The following is a 22,818-nucleotide window of genomic DNA, read 5'->3' on the forward strand; positions in this document are numbered from 1 at the left end:
GGGGGGGTTGGTGTAAGGGATGATTGTGCAATCTAACAAACATACGTGGAAGGATATATCTTTCTTTCATCAGCAAACTCTAACAGTCTAATGTGAACTTAGAACAACGCTGCTGAGTTTGGAAGATGTTGAACGTTGTACCCCTGTTTTGCAGCATGCATTACCTAAATTATCGTGTGTGTGTGTGTGTGTGTGTGTCATTATATAACATTTAAAGTTGTTGTATGGATCATTTTTACTGGTTGCTTGTGTGTGAGTCAGTTTTAGCACAGTAAATATACCTGCCCCCTTATCAACTAAGATGCAGGACCCTGCAAATAAAACCATCCAATGGTAAGATATTCTCAGCATTTTAAGAAAATAAAATGCTGGAAATGATGTTAATCAAATATGTACTTCACAGTTGCATGCAGCTGAGAGCCTCATATCACTTGGGTCTTCAGAAAGCTTTTTAAGTTAAAGATTGATTTTTTTGTTGACACCCATATCACCCTAATCCAATTATAGGATGTCACTTGAATGACGAATCGGGCGTGTGCATCTACGTATATGAAGGCTGGGTCTTGCAATGAACCACTGAGGGTCTCGAGGCATCCTTAACACATCAGATACAGTAGAGTTTCATGTGCTGAGTACAGAAAGGACATAAAAAATCACAATGAGCTCATCTAAAGGTGAGAAGTTTGTTTTTGATTGCACGCATGTAGTTCCCTTAAATGCACTAATTTAATAGTTTTTACTAAATCGTGCATTTCAGTCTGATCGTGTAATACTGTAACTACGAGAACTGTGCGCGTGCAAAAGTTTCGCCTTATAGATGCAGGACAAAACTGCAGGTATACAGGGTTGGGAATGGCAATATTTCGAGTGGTCGATGAATGATGCATCGTATAAAAACTATTGCATACGTTGCAGGAATTGAAACTCTCAGCTCTTTCATCTTGGATGCTAAATAAAGTTAAAAAAAAAACATTAAACAAAAGCAAGAAATTTGAGGTTTTTCGTAGTATTTCAGTATATTTCGTCATGTTTTACAGAATTAAAAAAAATTTGTAGTAGCCTATATAAACTTGTTTTGCTCTATACTTAAAAAAAAAACATAAAAACAAAATGCAAAACAATAGGGAACAAAATGAAACAATAAAAACAGTAGTGTTGCATAACTGCGTTTTTTTGCATAGTGTTTTAGTCCTATATCATGTGGAGTAGTTTCTGTGGTTAATAAATTAAAATGAATAATTGATTGAACATTGGTTTATTTTATCATATTGCTTTAGCTGTTTTTGCTTATTTAGTAACATGCATACTTTTATATGTATCTCACAGAATATATGAATGGCCATGTCCACCTGGAAGAATCAGACATGTATGAGTCAGATGGCAAGCTGTTCCTTACTGAGGCTTTCAATGTGATTATGGAGGAGATACTTCACAAAGGAACTGACTTGAAGGAGAAGGTTAAGTCTTTCAAGAATTTATCATCCCATTTAACAACTTCTGCATCTTCCTATCTTATCTTGTATCTCGGGAGATCAACTGCATGTCTTTCCGTTCACAGGTGTGTGAGTGGAAAGATCCCGATCAGCTGAGAGCTCTTCTGGACCTTGATCTCAGAGAGCATGGAGAATCTCACAAGCAGTTACTGCAGAGGGTTCGAGATGTGGCCAGATACAGTGTTAAAACCTGTATGTTGCATGTGCTGGGATCGAATCCCACAAATTATTCATATTAGCGGATGTCCTATATGTTTTTTTCAGTGTTTTATTCTGAAATTATTACATTTGTTCCTCCTAAATCTTGAATATGTGGTTACATCCTGGTCCAGAGCCTTTTCTCGTTCACAGGTCATCCTCGGTTCTTCAATCAGCTGTTTGCTGGCATGGACTACCATGCACTGACAGGACGGCTCCTCACTGAAACCCTCAACACCAGCCAGTATGTGTGAATGAACTTCCACATAGACATTTTCAGTTGTTCATGTTAATGTGTTACAGTGAATGTGCCTTAAGGTTCTCAGATGGGTGCTGTAAAAGGGTCCGTATGGCGTTTTATTAACTGAGGGGTTCAAAAGTGTTAAACTTTTGAGTAAATTGTAAGCTGTTACACTGTTGCTGAAGTGTTCCATTAAACTCTGTTGTCATAGTAATAAGTAACTTATCAGAGCACTTGAAGCTATCAGATGACACCGTTTGATAACAGCATGGAGCCACTGGTTTCATATCGACGATCTAAAAACTGTTGATTAGAAATTGATGAAATTAGGATCTGACATTTTTAGATAATGCAAAGAGTGTTGTTATCGTTAACTAAAACTAAAAATGTTTTTGAAAAATTACATGCACTATATAAATTTGAAAAAATAAAAGATGAAATTGCTACAGATGAAAACAGAAAATATAAAAATAAAACAATTCTAAAAAAAAAAAAATTCTAAAAATGTACTCACCTTCAGGCTATCAAAGATGTAGATCAGTTTGTTTCTTCATCAGAACAGATTTGGAGAAATTTAGCATTACATCACTTGCTCACCAGTGGATCCTCTGCAGTGAATGGGTGCCGTCAGAATGAGAGTCCAAACAGCTGATAAAAACATCACAAGAATCCAGTCTATCAATGAATGTCTTGTGTAGTGAAAAGCGGCATGTTTGCAAGAAACAAATCCATCATTACATCAATAACAAACATGCAGCTTTTCGCTTCACAAGAAGATAATTGATAGACTGGAATCATGTGAATTACCTTTCAGCTGTTTGGACTTTCTTTCTGATGGCACCCATTCACTGCAGAGGATCTACTGGTGAGCAAGTGATGTAGCTAAATTTCTCCAATATGTTCCCCAAATCTATTCCTTTAATAAATACTATAAATACATGCACACATCATGACTGATCCATCTGCAACATACTCAGTGTGAAGTTTTTACAGATACACCTATGAAGTGGCTCCGGTGTTTGTCCTGATGGAGGAGGAAGTGCTCTGTAAGCTTCGCTCTCTGGTTGGCTGGTCAGAAGGAGATGGGATATTTTGTCCAGGGGGTTCAATGTCCAACATGTATGCCATGAACATCGCACGGTACTGGGCCTTCCCTCAAGTGAAGACACAAGGCTTGTGGGCCACACCACGGATGGCTATATTTACATCACAACAGGCAAAAAGACGAGAGCTACTTGTTCTAATCTTAGATTTAAAAGAGCGTATAATGCAGTATTATTAAAACGGTACCATACATTTTTTTTTTTAGAGTCATTACTCAATGAAAAAAGCAGCTGCTTTCCTTGGTATCGGAACGGACAATGTTTTCATTGTACAGGTGGATGAGAGGTACAGGAACTTATCTCTAACACATTTTGGAAAACCAGTGTTTCACTTTAAATTGTTTAAAATGTTTTTTTGTTCTCCTACAGCGGCAGCATGAGACCAGAGGACCTGGAGGTGAAAATCGTGCAGGCAAAATCACAAGTAAATATTTAAATTATATGAGTAAGATGATTTTTTGGGGGGAAAATAGTCTTTTATGCTCGCCACTGCTGCTTTTATTTAATAAAAACAGTAAAAATATTACGTAATATTGTGAAATATTATTATAATTAAAAATATTTTTTTCTATTTTAATATACTAAAATGTTTATTCATGTGATGCGAAGCTGAAATTTCAGTGTCACATGATGCTTCAGAAATCACTCATGCTGAAAACAGTTGTGCTGATTAATATTTTTGTGGAAACCATGATACATTTTTTCAGGATTAATAGAAAGTAAAGTTGTAAAACATTATAAATATTAACTTTCATTTTTGATCAATTCAAGGCATCAATATACTAAAATGTTTATTCATGTGATGCGAAGCTGAAATTTCAGTGTCACATGATGCTTCAGAAATCACTCATGCTGAAAACAGTTGTGCTGATTAATATTTTTGTGGAAACCATGATACATTTTTTCAGGATTAATAGAAAGTAAAGTTGTAAAACATTATAAATATTAACTTTCATTTTTGATCAATTCAAGGCATCCTTGCAGACCCCTGATTCATTTTTGAATGGTAGTGTATATCATTTTATAATGAGCTAATATGGTAAATTTAAAGAAGTTTGTATAAGTGAGAACTTAGTTCACTTAAAAATTATGATTTATTATCTCATTCCAAATGCATTTGAATCTCTTCCTTTCATGGAACACAAAAGGAAGTATTTTGCAGAATGTTCAAGCTGTTTTTTTGGACAAAGCGGATAATAGCCAGAAAGTGTTCTAAAGACATCTGATTGTCTGCTTTCATGTATGGAAAAGAGCAGCGTGAACATTAGACAAAACATCTCCTTTTGTGGTCTATGGAAATAAAAGGTCATACAGGTTTGAAAAGACATAAGGGTGATAAATCACTTTTTTTTGCATGAAATATCCAAGGGCCAAAAGTTAATGGTGTTTTGGCCATTGTCTCTGTCTCTCCTTTAGGATGCTGTCCCGTTTTTCGTTAATGCCACAGCGGGTACCACAGTGCAGGGAGCCTTTGATCCTTTGAACCGCATAGCTGAAATAAGCGAAAGAAATGGCATGTGGATGCACGTTGACGTAAGTACACCACGTTTACCTTATGTAACAGCATTGTGCAACACATCTATATGCATGTGGCCCCCACTTTAAAAGTATACAGTTGTTTGCAGAATTTCACCCGTTTCTAACTGTTACAATCTGGATCTCTCTTTTTTACAGGCCGCATGGGGAGGAAGCGTGCTGTTTTCCAAAAAACATAAACATCTGGTTGCAGGAATAGAAAGGTTTGAACACTGTGATCTGGTTAGAGGAGTAGCCCATGTTTGACTATATCATTTAATGTTTTTTTTTTTACACTCAGAGCAAACTCTGTGACTTGGAACCCTCACAAAATGCTTCTAGCGGGATTGCAGTGCTCTGTGGTTTTGTTCAGAGACACCACGGTATGAATGCTTATGGAATGTAGCAATCCATCTATCTTTTCTTTTACTTCTAACCCCGTGCAAGTCAGTTCATGCAATGTTTTTGCTTATTAGTCAAGTGAATAAATTATATGAGTAAGATGATTTTTTGGGGGGAAAATAGTCTTTTATGCTCGCCACTGCTGCTTTTATTTAATAAAAACAGTAAAAATATTACGTAATATTGTGAAATATTATTATAATTAAAAATATTTTTTTCTATTTTAATATACTAAAATGTTTATTCATGTGATGCGAAGCTGAAATTTCAGTGTCACATGATGCTTCAGAAATCACTCATGCTGAAAACAGTTGTGCTGATTAATATTTTTGTGGAAACCATGATACATTTTTTCAGGATTAATAGAAAGTAAAGTTGTAAAACATTATAAATATTAACTTTCATTTTTGATCAATTCAAGGCATTCTTGCAGACCCCTGATTCATTTTTGAATGGTAGTGTATATCATTTTATAATGAGCTAATATGGTAAATTTAAAGAAGTTTGTATAAGTGAGAACTTAGTTCACTTAAAAATTATGATTTATTATCTCATTCCAAATGCATTTGAATCTCTTCCTTTCATGGAACACAAAAGGAAGTATTTTGCAGAATGTTCAAGCTGTTTTTTTGGACAAAGCGGATAATAGCCAGAAAGTGTTCTAAAGACATCTGATTGTCTGCTTTCATGTATGGAAAAGAGCAGCGTGAACATTAGACAAAACATCTCCTTTTGTGTTCTATGGAAATAAAAGGTCATACAGGTTTGAAAAGACATAAGGGTGATAAATCACTTTTTTTTGCATGAAATATCCAAGGGCCAAAAGTTAATGGTGTTTTGGCCATTGTCTCTGTCTCTCCTTTAGGATGCTGTCCCGTTTTTCGTTAATGCCACAGCGGGTACCACAGTGCAGGGAGCCTTTGATCCTTTGAACCGCATAGCTGAAATAAGCGAAAGAAATGGCATGTGGATGCACGTTGACGTAAGTACACCACGTTTACCTTATGTAACAGCATTGTGCAACACATCTATATGCATGTGGCCCCCACTTTAAAAGTATACAGTTGTTTGCAGAATTTCACCCGTTTCTAACTGTTACAATCTGGATCTCTCTTTTTTACAGGCCGCATGGGGAGGAAGCGTGCTGTTTTCCAAAAAACATAAACATCTGGTTGCAGGAATAGAAAGGTTTGAACACTGTGATCTGGTTAGAGGAGTAGCCCATGTTTGACTATATCATTTAATGTTTTTTTTTTTACACTCAGAGCAAACTCTGTGACTTGGAACCCTCACAAAATGCTTCTAGCGGGATTGCAGTGCTCTGTGGTTTTGTTCAGAGACACCACGGTATGAATGCTTATGGAATGTAGCAATCCATCTATCTTTTCTTTTACTTCTAACCCCGTGCAAGTCAGTTCATGCAATGTTTTTGCTTATTAGTCAAGTGAACGTATTATATTGACTTGCCCACAAGTGCAACTCGCTGCTCCTAATTTTATCTCCCCCATCTCAATCTGTAGAATCTGTTAATGGACTGTCACAGTGCTAAGGCAACCTACTTATTCCAGCAAGACAAGTTCTACGATACAAGTCTAGACACGGGAGACAAGTCCATCCAGTGTGGCCGCAAGGTGGATTGTTTGAAGCTGTGGTTAATGTGGAAGGCAATAGGAACACATGGTCTTTCAGAGCGAGTGGAGAAGGCCTTTGCCCTTTCAAGGTATTTGATGCATCTTTTAGATGTTGTTGTTGTTGTTGATTAATATACTATCAATCTTTTTAATGTTGCATTTTGTTAAACACTATTGACTTGTATCACTAAATGCATTGCAGTATATTATTAGATTTTAAATAACTGTTTTCTGTTTGAACATATTCTAAAATGTAATTTATTTCTGTGATGCAAAGCTGCATATTCAGCATCATTATTCCAGTCTTCCTTCAGATATCATTTTGATATGCTGATTTCCACGAAACAGTTATTATTATTGTCAGTGCTGAGCACAGTTTGGTGCTTAATATTTTAAACCTTAATATACCGTTACTGTATTACAGTATTATACTTATTTATTTTAATAATCTATTATTTATGTCTGCACTAGGTATTTAGATGAAGAAATGGAGAAAAGAGACAATTTCAAGTTGGTCTGTAAGGTACAGTGTTGCACTGTATACAAACCTGAAGTAGTATACTTATGTTTACTATGCTACATTTCTGTGCTTTCACATTTGTTTTAAATCAAGTGTTAAAGTTAATAGTAGTTCAATTTAAATGATTAGCCTATTATAAATTTCACTCTTGGGAGCAAGCAAAGCTACATTTATTTTTGTATGTGTAAACACATTTGTGGTTCAGGCTCGCAGCGTTTCGAATTTTTTAGAAAGTCATATGAATCTGTGCAATTATGTCTTGTGCCACGGCATTAATATATTTACTAAGACGTCACTAACTAACTAACTAAATAAATAAATAAAAGTGATGGCCATTGTAACAGTCATTGGGTCTGAGCGGGTTAATACTTGCTTTAATTTGCATGCATATATCTCATGGTTTCTAATAAGCACACCAAACCGCAAAGAGGTTTGATTTATTACTTATAATTACAGGCTAAATGAGTTATAATAGAGTGTATTACATAGACGCAATTGAGTTGTTCTTGTAAAGTTTGTTTTCTTTGGCTTGATTTGCTGTAGATTGCAATCTGTTTGCCATGTGATAAGACTGATGCAATTTTATTTTCTATCTCCTGGAATTAATTTAACCTCCAGGACCCTGCCGGTTGCCAAATCCCCTCACGAGCCGAACGAATGGAAATCACAATATTGTGCTTTCACATTTGTTTTAAATCAAGTGTTAAAGTTAATAGTAGTTCAATTTAAATGATTAGCCTATTTATTATAAATTTCACTCTTGGGAGCAAGCAAAGCTACATTTATTTTTGTGTGTGTAAACACATTTGTGGTTCAGGCTCGCAGCGTTTCGAATTTTTTAGAAAGTCATATGAATCTGTGCAATTATGTCTTGTGCCACGGCATTAATATATTTACTAAGACGTCACTAACTAACTAAATAAATAAATAAATAAAAGTGATGGCCATTGTAACAGTCATTGGGTCTGAGCGGGTTAATACTTGCTTTAATTTGCATGCATATATCTCATGGTTTCTAATAAGCACACCAAACCGCAAAGAAGTTTGATTTATTACTTATAATTACAGGCTAAATGAGTTATAATAGAGTGTATTACATAGACGCAATTGAGTTGTTCTTGTAAAGTTTGTTTTCTTTGGCTTGATTTGCTGTAGATTGCAATCTGTTTGCCATGTGATAAGACTGATGCAATTTTATTTTCTATCTCCTGGAATTAATTTAACCTCCAGGACCCTGCCGGTTGCCAAATCCCCTCACGAGCCGAACGAATGGAAATCACAATATACAATATTCACCCACTCACCTCGATCTATTTGTCATTGTGATCATACTATGTTAATTTTCTTTCATTGTCCAGTGGCTTCCGTGCCTCATTTTGTTCATTCATGATTTATAGTTGTGTTTATCTGGATCTTTGAGGGTGAGTTAGTCGGACTAATGCACAGGAATAAGCGATGGAAGGAAAGAGGGTGGTTGAAATAAATCTGTTTTTTATTCCAGTGAGTCCCAGAATCCGACCAACCAAATCCAAAATCAACAGGGCATAAATGCTCGGATGTATTCCTACCATTTCAGTTTGACAGAACCAATGAGAATCCACTCCACTCAGTTTCAGTTTTGACCTGGTTTGTTTCCAGATGTCATTTAGGGACTCTTGACGCCAATCTGAAGCCAAACTCTTATGGCTTAAAAACACAGCCCTATAAGCCTGCATAAACAAAAGCTTGGCAATGCAGACATGGAAAATGTCTGATTCTAGTGAATAAAAGCCATGATTTGTCCACGGTTGACAACTTCTGTTAGTGGTGGGCTAGATGTGTATTAACATCATAGACAGAGATGGATATTATCCTGGCTTTATATCCCCCCCCCCCCTTCTATTTCTAGGCTTGGGCCCCTGATGGTTGGGGCTTGTGTGGTCTCTAAACACTCTCCCTGCCCTGAGCGAAGCTCTCTGTACCCCAACACACACACACACACTCTCACCACTGCGATGTCACACCTTTCCAACAGCTCAGTGCGAGATCACATGAAATGGGTCAGTGTTTTTTTTCTCTTCTTCATTTGCATTTTCAGCATTTGTCCACATTTGTTTGAAAAAGAAGGCCTTCATTTTCCTTTTGCTTGGCGTTTCTGTGTATTAACTCTTTGTAATTCACTTCCACAGCGTGACTTGACACAAAACGTACAGAGAATTGTTTACAAGTAATGGGGTGGATCTCACAAAAGAACGTATCTGGGACATATTTCTCCCAAAATTATATTTTGCATGAAGTTAAGCCGTTTAAGGGCCATTTGGGATTTTTAAAAACATTTGAATTACGATTAAGCACATTTCACAAATTATATCTTTACCTGATTATAGATTTTATTTTACAGCATTACACTGACAAATTACTGTATTGCAATAATGAGAATGACCTTTGTGAATAATACGGTACTGTAAGTTGTGGGGAAAGATGATGTATTATTATTTTTGCATAAATTGTGTATTTTTGGGCCACTGAGACAATAATGTAAAAATTATTTAATTTGACAATTTTTGTCTCAATGATCCTAAAATACATAATTTATGGAAAAATATTAATAATAGTTTTAATAATAACAATTTTGCATAATTTATAATTACTACTACTACTACTAATAATATAAATTGTGTATTTTATCATTATGACAATGTTAATAAAAATATTTATATGAATTATGTATTTTAGGATCAGTAAGACAGTGTTAATAACGGCACAATATATGACATGATTAAACAGGTTCATATAACAGTCAGTATTATTGTTATTATTATTATTTGTATAACTACGTGTTTTAAGGATCATTAAGATGACATTGCTTATAATTATATTATTATTTGCATTAAGATGATAATGTTGTTAATAATAATATTATTTATTTATTTTAATTTATATATATATATGTGAACCTGGATCACAAAACCAGTCATAAGGATTCATTTTTCACTGAATAAATAAGCTTTCCATTGATGTATGGTTATGATAGGACACTATTTGGCCAAGATACAACCATTTTGAAAATCTGGAATCTGAGGGTGCGAAAAAAATCTAAATATTGAGAAAATCGCCTTTAAAGTTGTCCAAATGAAGTCCTTAGCAATGCATGTTACTAATCAAAAATTAAGTTTGAATATATTTACAGTAGGAAATTTACAAAATATCTTCATGGAACATGATCTTTAATTAATATCCTAATGATTTTTGGCATAAAAGAAAAATCAATAATTTTGACCCATGCAATGTATTTTTGGCTATTGCTACAAATATACCCAAGCGACTTAAGACCGGTTTTGTGGTCCAGGGTCACATATATATATATTTTATTATTATTTCATGGTAAAATGCCCATGGCATGTTCTTGACATAACTGAATAACAATGGCCTCTGAATTAATTTGACAGATCGTGAAAGTGGTAACTGGGTCACATTTGTCCGATTTCAAGCTAAATTTCCAACCCATCAGATTAGTGACTTGGGAAGTTTGTTTTTGAACAGATGTGTATGTTTATGGTTGTATTTCTACACAGGCTGGGTTGCTCGGCTGTGAAGCGGTGCTGTCCAGTATGGCACTCATGCAGGCCGGCTCCATGCCCAGCCATAAGAAGATGGGCTCTCATCTGGGCCAGGGACAGAGAGAAAACAATCACAGCCACAATCACAACCAGGACACCCACAGCCAGCACGGCCACATGGTGCTTCCCTCAGGAGTCAGCTGCCCACCACTGGTAAGGGAAAAAGACATGAATTGTGTTGGGAAAGAAAGTCATATTGGTCTGGAATTAATTTTTGAGGTGAACTATTCATTTCAATTTTGAAAGTCTTCCATAGAATCCTGTAGCTAATACTAAGGTCATGGGTTCAATTCCCAGGGAATGTATGAAATGGTAAAATATGTGTTTTGAATGCAATTTGAATTGCTTTGTTTGGATAAAAACTACCAAATGCATAAATATACACTACCATTCAAAAAGTTGTGTATATATATGAAGAGTTTATTCGCAAAAACTTGGTCAGAGTCTTCTTTCAGAAACATTTTCAAAAATTTTGCTGACCCCAAACTTTTGAACAGTAGTGTATATTTAAAGTCTAGTGGCTGGATATATATATTTTTTGAAATACTTCTGAATTGATTAACGTCATATGTTATAAAATCATTTGCATTAAATTCGGTGACTTTTATATACTCTGTTTTTGTACAGCTCATTCGCAAGGACGGAGAGTTTCACTCTTCAAGGCTCTTGGATGAAAAAGACATGCGAGCCAGCCAGAACATGCAGCCAAAGAAGAAGAACAGGAAGTCTGGACTTCCCACCAAAATGAGAGAAAAACCCCAGGCATGCGTTCAGTCTGTCTGCAGTATTGCTCTGTGATTTTGCCTGTTTATCACATTTACACACTTCACTCGTATTCTGACCAAATGCTCTTTTCTTTTGTATGTGACGTGAAGGTGGAGATTCCTGACGTTAATGACGATAACTCACTCAGCTCTCAAGTGCAGAAGAATTTCATATGTGAGCACTGCTACAGTGCTTTCCGCAGTAGCTACCACCTCAAACGGCACATTCTCACCCATACGGGTACGCCATAAGCCTTTCTGCTCACACGTCATCTTACGATTCATACAAAGAGATGCATGAAGTAAATATGTCTACATCTGTGTGTGTTTTAGGGGAAAAGCCATTCGGGTGTGATATGTGTGACATGAGGTTTATTCAGCGCTACCACCTGGAAAGACATAAGCGTGTTCACAGCGGTGAGAAGCCTTATCAGTGTGACCGCTGCCAACAGGTGAGACATGACAAACATGGGCAGTTGTATTCACAGGGACCTTGCTCTTTGCCCATTACGTGCATAAATGTATGTCTTTATGATAGTATTACAGTACTTTTTAGAGTCTGACAACATAACAGGGGCTTTATATGTTTGTGATATGACAAATTCACAAAAAGTGAAACAGGATATGTAAGGAGCAAAAGCTTCATTGTATCCATCAGGAATCAGTTTCATCATTAAAAATGGTTATTTTGTTAGAATGAAGTGAAGTAGTTGAAGGGGAGGAGTTGAAAAATAAGAGCTTGGTGATGCTAGCTAAAGAATCAGGAAAGTTAAAGGGGTCATATGATGCGATTTCAATTTTTCCTTTCTCTTTGGAGTGTTACAAGCTCTTGGTGCATAAAGAAGATCTGTAAAGTTGCAAAGACTAAAGTCTCAAATCCAAAGAGATATTCTTTATAAAAGTTAAGAGTCAGCCACGCCTACCTAAAACGGCTCGTTCTAACACGCCCCCACATATGAGCTTTGTAAAAATCGACGCGTTTCAGAAAGGCGGGGCATAGAGGAGAAACAATAATGTACAGGAAAGTAATGTGTTTTTTGAACCTTAAACCGCATAAACACATTTCATTACAGCAAATACACAAAATAATGTTTTTTTAGCAGCATCATATGACCCCTTTAAGAGTTAAAATAGTTAAAACAATATCTTAAAACTGTCCATCATCTAAATATTAAAATATTTTTTTATTTTGAATAACTGACTATAACACTGATTACTAATAAATTGTGCACAATAAGACTAGAAATGTGTATTAAGAAAGTAACTATGGTAAGTTTTGCTTTCATGTTGACATTTCATGTTGATTTTGCTTTTATCATTGTGATAGCAGATTATTAACCAAATCTTAATGCATATACTTTTATGAGTGCGTATGCCTGAATTATGCCAGAAAACTTGATATAATATTGTTTTCAAGCTGGTAGAGGACAATTTAGCTGGCAAAAATCATGATCTGAGTCTGATTTGGTCTGCAAGATTAAAAAAAAGGAAGAAATATAATACGTTTTATTCAACAAGTATGCACTAATTTGATCAGAACTGACAGTAAAAACATTTATAATATTACCAAAAAAAATTATTTCGAATAAATGATTCTTTGATGAATGATTTCTATTCATCAAAGAATCCTGGAAAAAAAGGATCAGTTTCCACAAAAATATTAAGCCGTTTTTCTAAACATTGATAATAAGAAATGTTTCTTGAGCACCAAAACAGCATATCAGAATGATTTCTGAAGGGTCATGTGACACTGACTGAAGTAATGGCTGCTGAAAATATAGCTTTACCATCACAGGAATAAATTACATTTTTAAATAATTAATATTCAAATAGAAAACAGTGATTGCAAATTGTAGTTATATTTCACAGTACTACTGTTGAACTGTATTTCTGATCAAATAAATGCAGCCTTGAACATTAACATTAATAATGGTGCATTTTTACATCAAATACACAATGTAATTCATATACTCGAAAACATAGTGATTACCAAACAATAAAACCATAGTTTCAACAAAACGCTTTAAATGGCATGCAGGGGCTTTTGGGAAATTGATTCACTGATTCACTGGGAATCAGTGAATCAGTTCATTTAAAGCATGTCCAAAAGAACCAATTCATTTAAACCGCATGTCTTCTCTTGTGAAAAAAAAAAAATAAAAAAAAAGAGGCTAACTCAGTCTTCTATCACACAGAACTTTTCCAGAACTGACCGGTTACTTAGAAGTCATTCAAATATGCTGATTTGCTGCTAATGAAACATTTATTATTATTATCAATGTTGAATACAGTTGTGGTAAATGTGCTTAATATTTTTGTGGAAATGGTGATACTTTTTTTTCAGAATTCTTTAATGAATTGATAGTTCAAGAGAACATTTATTTGAAATCGAAATCTTTTGTGACATTTTAATGTCACTTTGAATCAATTTAATGTTTTCATTATTAAACGTTTTAATTTATTTACAAGTTACAACTAATTTTGAACTTAAACATGGCCGTCATGGCAAAGAAAATGTGATATATAAATGTCTGATATATAATTACTTTTTTTAAATATATTTTTTGATTATGTCATAGAAATTACCACTTTTATACATTTTTCTGACTTTTTAGTAGTTTTTTTAATGGAAGATACAAAAACAAGTGAGTTAGAACAAAATACAGCCTTACTTGGAACTGATGAAGATTAATTAACCAGCTTGACTTTTTTTTTTTTTTGCCATGTGTTCACAAAAAGAATGACTGTCACCGATTGCTGATGGCAGACCGGGGAATTCACAACACATTCTTTGGCCTACTTTTCTGTCCAAATAGTTCATGCATATTCATGTGGAAATTTCACTTTTATGTGCAACGGCACAATTAGTTTCCTTTCAGCACTTTTGCAGCCCTCACACAGAGCAAACAGGAAGTTGAGAAATGATAAATGATACCCTCATGTTATTCTCTGACTGCTTTTGGGTTTAATGAAGGGAAAGAAATCACACAGATATGGCATCTCTTGTGTTTTCTGCTTTATCAACATCAGAATGCCATCAAAAGCTGCCATGAGGGGCCACAGTTTAGCATTAGTTAGGATCTAACCAGGTTACACCACAGTTGGAAATTTTATATATATATAATTTCATATAACTGTGATTGAACCTGTTATCACCGCCATTCAAAAGTTTGGGATAAGAGCGTTTTTTAAACATTTTTTTAGTAAGGATGCATTCAACTGATTTAAGTGACAGTAAGGACATTTATAATGTAACAAAATATTTCAATTTTAAATTATTTTATTTTAAATTTAAACAAATGCTGTTCTTTTTAACTGTCTATAAACCAAAGAATCCTGAAAATAATGTCTCATGGTTTCCACAAAAATATTAACCGTTTTTCAACATTTATAATAATATTAAACGTATTATTAAACGCAGCAAATCAGCATATTAAAATGATTTCTGAAGGATCATGTGACACTGAAGACTGGAGTAATGATGCTGAAAATTCAGCTTTGCATCACAGGAGTAAATTACATTTTAAAATATATTAAAGTGGATATTTTAAATTGTAATATTATTTCTTTTTACTGTAATGTTATTTTATATTATTGTATTGTAATATTATTTTATTATTGTTATGACTATGTTTTGGATCAAATAAATGCAGCCTTGGTGAGCATAAGAGACTTCTTTCAAAAATATAACTGTCTACAAACTTTTGAAAAGTAACTAATGACTAACTAATTAAATAAGTCATTGATTGTGACAAAATGCAAGACCTATTAATGAAAAATGCTTAATCATCATGACCATGCTGCTAATTAAAACAATACATGTGCAAAACTGCATCCATTTCCTCTTGACATTGCTGTTGTGTTTGAAGATTCCTTTGTCAAACCCCTTCAACTGTTTTATGAGGGAAACCCAAAGTGCTGGGACCGGCTCAGTTGACCAGCGCCTCATTGTCAAGATTTATCTCTCGAGAGAGTCATCCACATTCCTGATGACAGGACGAATGCCTCGGCGTCCTGCCGAGAGCGTTAAAATCACTCTCACGCCGAAGCACATTTCGCCTCGACAGATACATTAACATACACTGGCCCCACGCTACCCCATCAATCTGCACTTGTTGGGACCCACCATCGCTGCTTCGGGCCTCCCTGTGGAAGCCCACGGGCCCGACTCGGGCAGTGGTGGCCCTTTTTGAGTCAAGGGTCCGTTGATGATATAGTCTAGGCCACAGGAACCTTCCAAGGGCCTCAATGCAGGTTATGAGAACTTAACTTCAACTTCAAACATATACACTGATTTGGTGTTTTCACTCAGAAATTGCTAGTAAATTTCACAAATGTGACCCTCGACCACAAAACCAAAAAAGGGTCAGTTTTTTTTTAAAATTGAGACTTATACATCATCTGAAAGCTGAATAAATAAGCTTTCCATTGATATAGGCCACAGGAACCTTCTAAGGGCCTCAATGCAGGTTATGAGAACTTAACTTCAACTTCAAACATATACACTGATTTGGTGTTTTCACTCAGAAATTGCTAGTAAATTTCACAAATGTGACCCTCGACCACAAAACCAAAAAAGGGTCAGTTTTTTTAAAAATTGAGACTTATACATCATCTGAAAGCTGAATAAATAAGCTTTCCATTGATGTATGGTTTGTTATGGTAGGACAATATTACATAGGACAAGATACAACTATTTGAAAATATGGAATCTGAGGGTGACACACCGCCGCTGATCTTCTGTGCATCAGCCATGCGACTGATGCACAGATAAAGGGGATAGATGGACGAGGGGGAAGAGTTTAGGGAGATGAGAGTACAGATAGACAGTAGGCCAAAGTGACTTTGGCAGTGCGCTGCTATTGATCAGCTTTATGATACATTGATTTATACCAGACAGTTTCAAGTGCTTTGAAGAGATATGAGTCATATACATCCTCGCTAATCTCAGGGGCAGCAGGAGGGGGACTATGGTTAAAAGCCGTTTCTGATATGAGCAGACATCCTTATGATGCCTTAAGACTAAAGCCGTACGGTCATGCGACGCGAATATCTGTGAGGAATAATGGTGGATGGGGAAATAAATGGCCGGGGAGCTGCTTTTGATAATTTCAAGGAAATTTTAAGGGATAACGCGACGCATTCTCATCTTTCAAAGGAGTACGAGTTTGCGGGCAAGGCACACCCTCGCGCAAATACACACACGTAGATGTGCACGCAGATAAAGAGATCGAGTGAAGATTTATGTGACAGTGAACTAATTGCAGGCTGCTATTTGTCTTTAGGAACTGACACCTGATCCTTTCTCATGGTTTTTAACAATTATATCAGAAGAAATATACTTTCACCATTATATATGGAATTATAAGCAAGTTAAAGCTTGAGTACAAAAAAGGGCTGAATTTCCTGTCGAATGTAAATGGAAAGTGTGTTGCATGAGGTTAATAACTGCAATAAAACTAATTGAAAGGACACATCTTACTACATCTAGAGAGTTAGATGATAGTGAAATGGCATCTTAAAGGGATAAAATGAAAATTCTCTCATCATTTACTGAGCCTTCATGTTATACCAAACCTGTATTCACAAAAGAAGATATTTTGAAGAACATTGGGCACAAACAACATTGGAACCCATTGACTTTTCATTCAAAAAAAAAAAAAAAAATCAAGGAAACCTTTCCCAAAACATATATTTTTCATGCTTCACAAAAGAAAGGAAGTTAAAAGAAGACAAAAGACATTTTGAAGAACAATGAGGTCTAAGTTACATTGGAGCCCATTGACTTTCATCGCATGAGACATTTCTCAAAACAATTTTTATTTGTGCTTCACAAGTTAAAACAAGACAAAAGAAGGTATTTTAAAGAACACTGGAGTCCATTGACTTTTATTGCATTAGCAACAACAAAAAATACACTTTTTTTGTGCTTCACAGAAAAAAAGTCATTTATAAAGGTTTGGAACGACATGAGGGTGAATTTTCATTTTTGGGTGAACTATCCCTTTAAGCTGTTAACCGCACATGTTCATTTTTTATGGTGTATTGAGTGAATTGTCTTGGAGTTTAATGGGAATCACTGTGAATGTTGTTTCAGAAGAGGTAAAGGAAGTTGAAACATGTCGAGAGGTCGTTCATTGCCAGTTTTGATAGTAAAAGAACCTCATGGAAACAATATGTTGCAGTGCAGAAGCCAATTTAAACATGTAAGATGTGTTTACTGCTTCTTCAGCAGTATTATTTCAATCCAGTATAATTTAACACTGTGTAATGTGCATTGGATGTGTTTGGTAAAGCATCACTATTGCTCATACTTGCATGTTTTACTTCACTGTGCAAATTATTCAGCATTTGCATTTATGCATTTGGCAGATGCTTTTATCCAAAGCAAGTTATGCTGCATTTAAGCTATGCATTTTTTTTTCCAATTCATGCATTCCACAGGAATCAAACCCATGACCTTGATATTGATAATGTCATGCTCTTCAGGAAGGCACTATTCGTAATGCCTCAAATAATGTGGCTTGTTGAGGAGAGGTGTGCTTTTATATTTCTAATGGACCAGGCATATAAAATGTGCCTGGTGAAAGATAAACTGTTGAAAAATCAACTACCACCTAAAACAATGTTGAGAAACCCTTCAAAGTAATAGATATCTTGAAAATTATTACTCTGTCATCATTTACTTACCCGTATGACTTTCTTTATTCTGTGGAACGCAAAAGAAAATATTTTTAATAATGTTTCAACTGTTTTTGTCAAAACAATGAATGTCAATGGGGTCCCCATTGACTTCCATTGTATTGACTAAAATACAGTAAGACATATCATCTTATTGAAATATATTCTTTTGTGTTCCACAAAATAATGACAGAATTTTCATCACTTAATACACTTTGAAACTACATAGCAACGCCCTGGAAACCACCCTAGCATCGTAGAGGTAAAATATTTTCTTCAAAAAAAAAAAATACTAAAGTTGTAGTTTACTGCCATAATTATGCAAAACAGGAAAAATTGAGAATGCAACTTTTTGACTAAATGCCTCATTTATCAGAAAATCACACTGTGAGGATTTAACCATGAGAATAACCACAAATTTATCGTAACCAAACATCAGCCCAAAAGAAATGGGATACGGCGGTGACAGTCGTGTTTACATTTCTGATGTGTGTTGATTGAGATGAATCGACTAGTCAGATTGTCCGCATTTTTGCCTCGCATATGAGATGTTTTCTTTGAGTGTCTGGTGTTGAAACAGGATATTATTTTGGAGTTGGAGAGTTGGATGTGAACACATTCCACAAAGAAACTGCAGCAGGCCTGTGTGAGTGAAAATGACTGCAGCTACAAATCATTCGCTCTCTCTCTCTCTCTCTCTCTCTTTCTCTTTCTCTTTCTCTCCTCCTCTTGCTCTCATGACGTCAGGAATGTCGAGCACTCCCTGCTCCTTCCCTTGGGGAGAGGGTTTTACGATTGAAACCTGACACTGTTTCTGTGTCCCATAAGCAACAGAGCGGTAACTCACATCAAAGACAGCCAGCGTCGAATCACAGCACGGCCATAAATTTGCCTGTCGCTCATGGACCAATCAGAAACGAGCATTAAATCAACTCTGTCACGCTGGCAGCCAATGGTGGGATGGTGGCGGTAAATCTGTCAGGCTAGCGTCTGTTAACGGGTGCTGTGGTGCAGATGGGGAATCCACTAGGGTGAGGGGGGAAAGAAAGTATACATGAGAGTGAGAGAGATGGAAAGATGGAAGAAGGGAGGGGAAAAGCTGAGCACTTAGCGCTAAAGCATGCACAAATTTTGCTTTGGTTACCCAAAGATTAATTCCTGAAACCCATAATGGCCAAAAATCAAAGTGTTTTGTAAGCGGTAAGCTGTGAAAACTCAAGTGGAACAAGACCAAACACGACCACAAGAGAAAGACGCGAACGAAAGCGCGAAACAAAAACGTCATAAAGCTTAATTGCTACCAATGCTGTGTGACATTGAGTGTCTACAACAAAAGTGAATTACGGCCGCGTCTCACTCTACAATTACATCACTATCTTAATCACAGCCTCTGTCATGATTATTTCAGTTCACGACACTCATTATACACATTCGGCCCATTTGAAATGGCTTGTCAAGTGCAAACCTCAAACGCTTCTTTATACGATATGACATAAAAATGAGAGCGAAACATGTCGGAGTGTGTGGAACAATGACCTGTGGGCCTTTTCACGTTGCTGCAAGGGTGCAGACCAGATGTTCTCACACACATGGACGTGAGCGGCTCAAAGAGCCAGTTTGTGTGCAAACGCATGTGCGTGTGCAGATGTAACCAGGACGGACTCTTCTGGGATTTGAGTCTCGTTCTAAATCACAGGGAAGGGAAAGAAGGGCCTCCTCTCTTAAAATGTCAACAGGCTGCAGCTTATACGCCGCAAACATCTCCAGCTCAGATCGACGGCCCCCGTTTTCAACGGCGGACCACGTCCAAATTCAGTGACTAATGGCGCAGGCGAATCGAAAATAGAAATGTCTAAACAGGCTTGTGGACATATCCAACTGCCTGGCTGATAAATGTAGCGTGCCTTCGCTTGAATTTATGTGTTTTTAAACTCTCCGTCATGTGATATGAAAATAGGGTGTACTCTTACCCGCCGATCCAGCCAGAGGAATAACATCAGCCTTTCCGAATGGCACGTTTGAAACGCTTAATGTGCTCTTGAATAAATATTGTGCAGTTATGAAATGAATACGAACAGGATTGGACTTTTAATGCACGGGATACCAGATTTATCTGAAGGATTTTTCACGTATCTGCAAAATTGACAGCTTCTGATGATTTCAAGAGACAGATAACTTACAGCAAAGAAGATGTTATTTTTACACCACATAGAATAGCTTGTTGAAATACTACTGGATCAGCAAAAGCTGTGGCATTGCTGTTGATTTTGGCCGTCTCTGCCTCCAAGGTGAAATGATTTTCTATTCGACGGGAATCCATAAACAGGCCCTGTGAGGGCGAGAGGCGCCATAAAACACATCAGGCCGTATGGGGGCGTTTCCGTTAGCGAACGCTTGAGCCTGGGGAGCGTGGCGATGGCGAGCACGCAGCGCTCTTATCTAGGCCTGGTTGCGAATACATTCGTGCATTACCCGTCCTCTATTCCCAGTCATTTTCTATGGCCTTTTGATGAATTTGGCCTGTCTAAATTTGCCTGTTCCGAGAGCACGCCATAATTTACCTACATTTATCGCTGGCGAGCTGTTTGCTCAGCTTCGGCCCTGAGCTGCATGCATGATTAATACGAAACACTGACGCTTTTGTGTCGCCCTCCCCTTCACCTGAAAATAGAAAATGACTCTGATTGCAATAAGCGTGCAGATTTTCATGAAAAAGCGCGAGTCTGGAATACTCATTCGGTGACATGCAGACTGTAAGCTTGCAGATGATGATAATTTATCGACTGCTGCACCCGTTCGCTACAACACACACACAAACAGCATCTATCAATTACAGGCCTTTAGTCCACATGCCTCTGACAATTTTACTGCGTGTTTTGTACAGCGTGTCAAGCCGTGCTGTTTCAGTCTATTATGCTCATTCCTCTATAATTAATATAAATTACCTTTTTGCCTTTTTACAGCCATGCCACTGTAATTAGTCGATGAAAGGCATTCATCGGTTGCCCTGCTGGAATATCCAGATGAAAGGCTGCATGAGCGTCAGGCATGTTAGTGGGGCGTAGACGGAAAATGGGGGTCAAATTTGACCTAATTTCTGCCTTGCTGGGATCATACAGAAGTCTTATCTCAACACCTGCCCTTTTGCTATCTATGCAGATACATCTATCATCTTTCGTAACCTTGACTTACCTCTCATATTCCACAAAGGGTTAAGAACCTGCTATTCAAATAAGCTGCATCAATATAGTGATTGCTTCAGGTCATAAACAGGACCATCTGAGGGAACATATTGTTCCTGGGGGCAATGCACTTTTTTTCAGGTGTATTAGCATATGGTCAAGGTACATGTCATTTCTGCACTAAAAATAATTACTGTTGCAAACAGGTCTCTCATCGCCCAGATAATCATAAAGTGGCCTCAAAGAGTATTTGAACTCTTTTGAATCTTAAAACAGACTGAATTTTATGTCTGAATTTCAAATTGTCTGAATTTCATAGAATAGATGAAATAATAATAATCAAAATGACATGTGGCAACTGTAAATATATATAATAGATTTTGTGTTTGCAAGCAACATAAAAATTGCGAACCGCAAACCGGTTCTCACTCGTTAATTTTTCTGCAGAAAGAGACTAAATAATGCACAAAACATCTAAAAGACGTTAGCTTGAAACACATCATGCAGTGTAGTCTGATTTCTAATTCCGAAGGAATGACTCTTATGTGCCAGCTCTTTATTAGTGAATCAAAAACATTCACCGTGACCAGTGTAGCCTGACACCAGAAGAATAACTCTAATGAGCTGGTTCTTTTACCGAATCAGAAACATTCAGCGAAGCCAGTGTATAGTCCAACTCCTAAAACAATAACTCATATGTGCCAGTTATTTTTAGTGAATCAAAAACATACAGCACGATCAGTGTAGTCCAATTCCGGATTAACTGACTCTTTTGAGACGCTTTTTTTTTTTTGGTGAATCAAAAACATACAAGGCAACCAGTTTAGTCTGATTCCAGAATGAAGGGATCTTATGGGCTAATTGTTTTGGTGAATCAAAAAAATACAGCGCAACTACTTTAGTCAAATTCCCAAATGAATTACTCTGAAAGATTATTATGACTTTTATCAGTATGAAATATGTTGCCGCATTGTGTGTCATTAATGTATCTCTTAAGAATTCTGTGTGGGCCCACCTTTGCAATAATTGCTTTTATTATTATTATTATCTGCTAAATGGAATTGCATTTGCCATTGAAATGCAGAATGCTAATGGATAGCTTTTTCCAGGTATTTCAGGCCTCCTCAGCTCAAACAAACAGAGCAATGTTTTTACAGCACCACAGAGTTGCAGCGTTTGCCCTTTTCGGGAAATTCAGCACACCACTGGCTTACTTATAGCTGTCTCTGCTCAAAAAAGGCACACTTTACCTTTAAAGTTAGTTTACTATTAACACAAAGACCCTTGTACCTGTCCTTTCAAGCAGCGCACACAGACTCTTGATTACCCTTTGCTCTTTTTCCTTTATTGCGGGTGATAATATCTTTAAAACCTTGTTCCACTGTCCCACAGCACTTTCCTTTATTCAATGGGAGCATGTTGTACACTTCATAACACACAGATGAGCGAGACGCTGAGGTTTTATCTGCAACTCTTACCCATCCGCTAA

At 36.5% G+C, this 22,818-nt stretch overlaps 2 protein-coding genes across 2 annotated transcripts; both read left to right on the forward strand.

Moving 5' to 3' along the window:
- The first annotated feature begins 519 nt into the window (after positions 1-519).
- On the forward strand, positions 520-8,820 carry LOC107594027 (cysteine sulfinic acid decarboxylase). Its single transcript, XM_016283955.1, is given in 14 exon segments — positions 520-606; positions 608-674; positions 1,327-1,457; positions 1,559-1,685; positions 1,845-1,935; positions 2,926-3,148; positions 3,242-3,321; positions 3,405-3,459; positions 4,452-4,568; positions 4,710-4,774; positions 4,852-4,933; positions 6,473-6,672; positions 7,055-7,106; positions 8,680-8,820. Coding segments are annotated over 14 exon segments (1,518 nt in total).
- LOC107594028 (zinc finger protein 740) lies at positions 8,729-19,970 on the forward strand. The gene is made up of 7 exons (XM_016283956.1): positions 8,729-9,142; positions 10,658-10,855; positions 11,330-11,464; positions 11,578-11,707; positions 11,800-11,918; positions 13,662-13,681; positions 19,718-19,970. The coding sequence occupies exons 1-7, from the start codon at positions 9,005-9,007 to the stop codon at positions 19,968-19,970; spliced, it is 993 nt and encodes a 330-aa protein (XP_016139442.1). The 5' UTR covers positions 8,729-9,004.
- Positions 19,971-22,818: the final 2,848 nt, after the last annotated feature.

This window comes from Sinocyclocheilus grahami, unplaced genomic scaffold (genome assembly GCF_001515645.1).
Source record: "Sinocyclocheilus grahami isolate Dianchi unplaced genomic scaffold, SAMN03320097.WGS_v1.1 scaffold178.1, whole genome shotgun sequence".
NCBI lineage: Eukaryota > Metazoa > Chordata > Actinopteri > Cypriniformes > Cyprinidae > Sinocyclocheilus > Sinocyclocheilus grahami.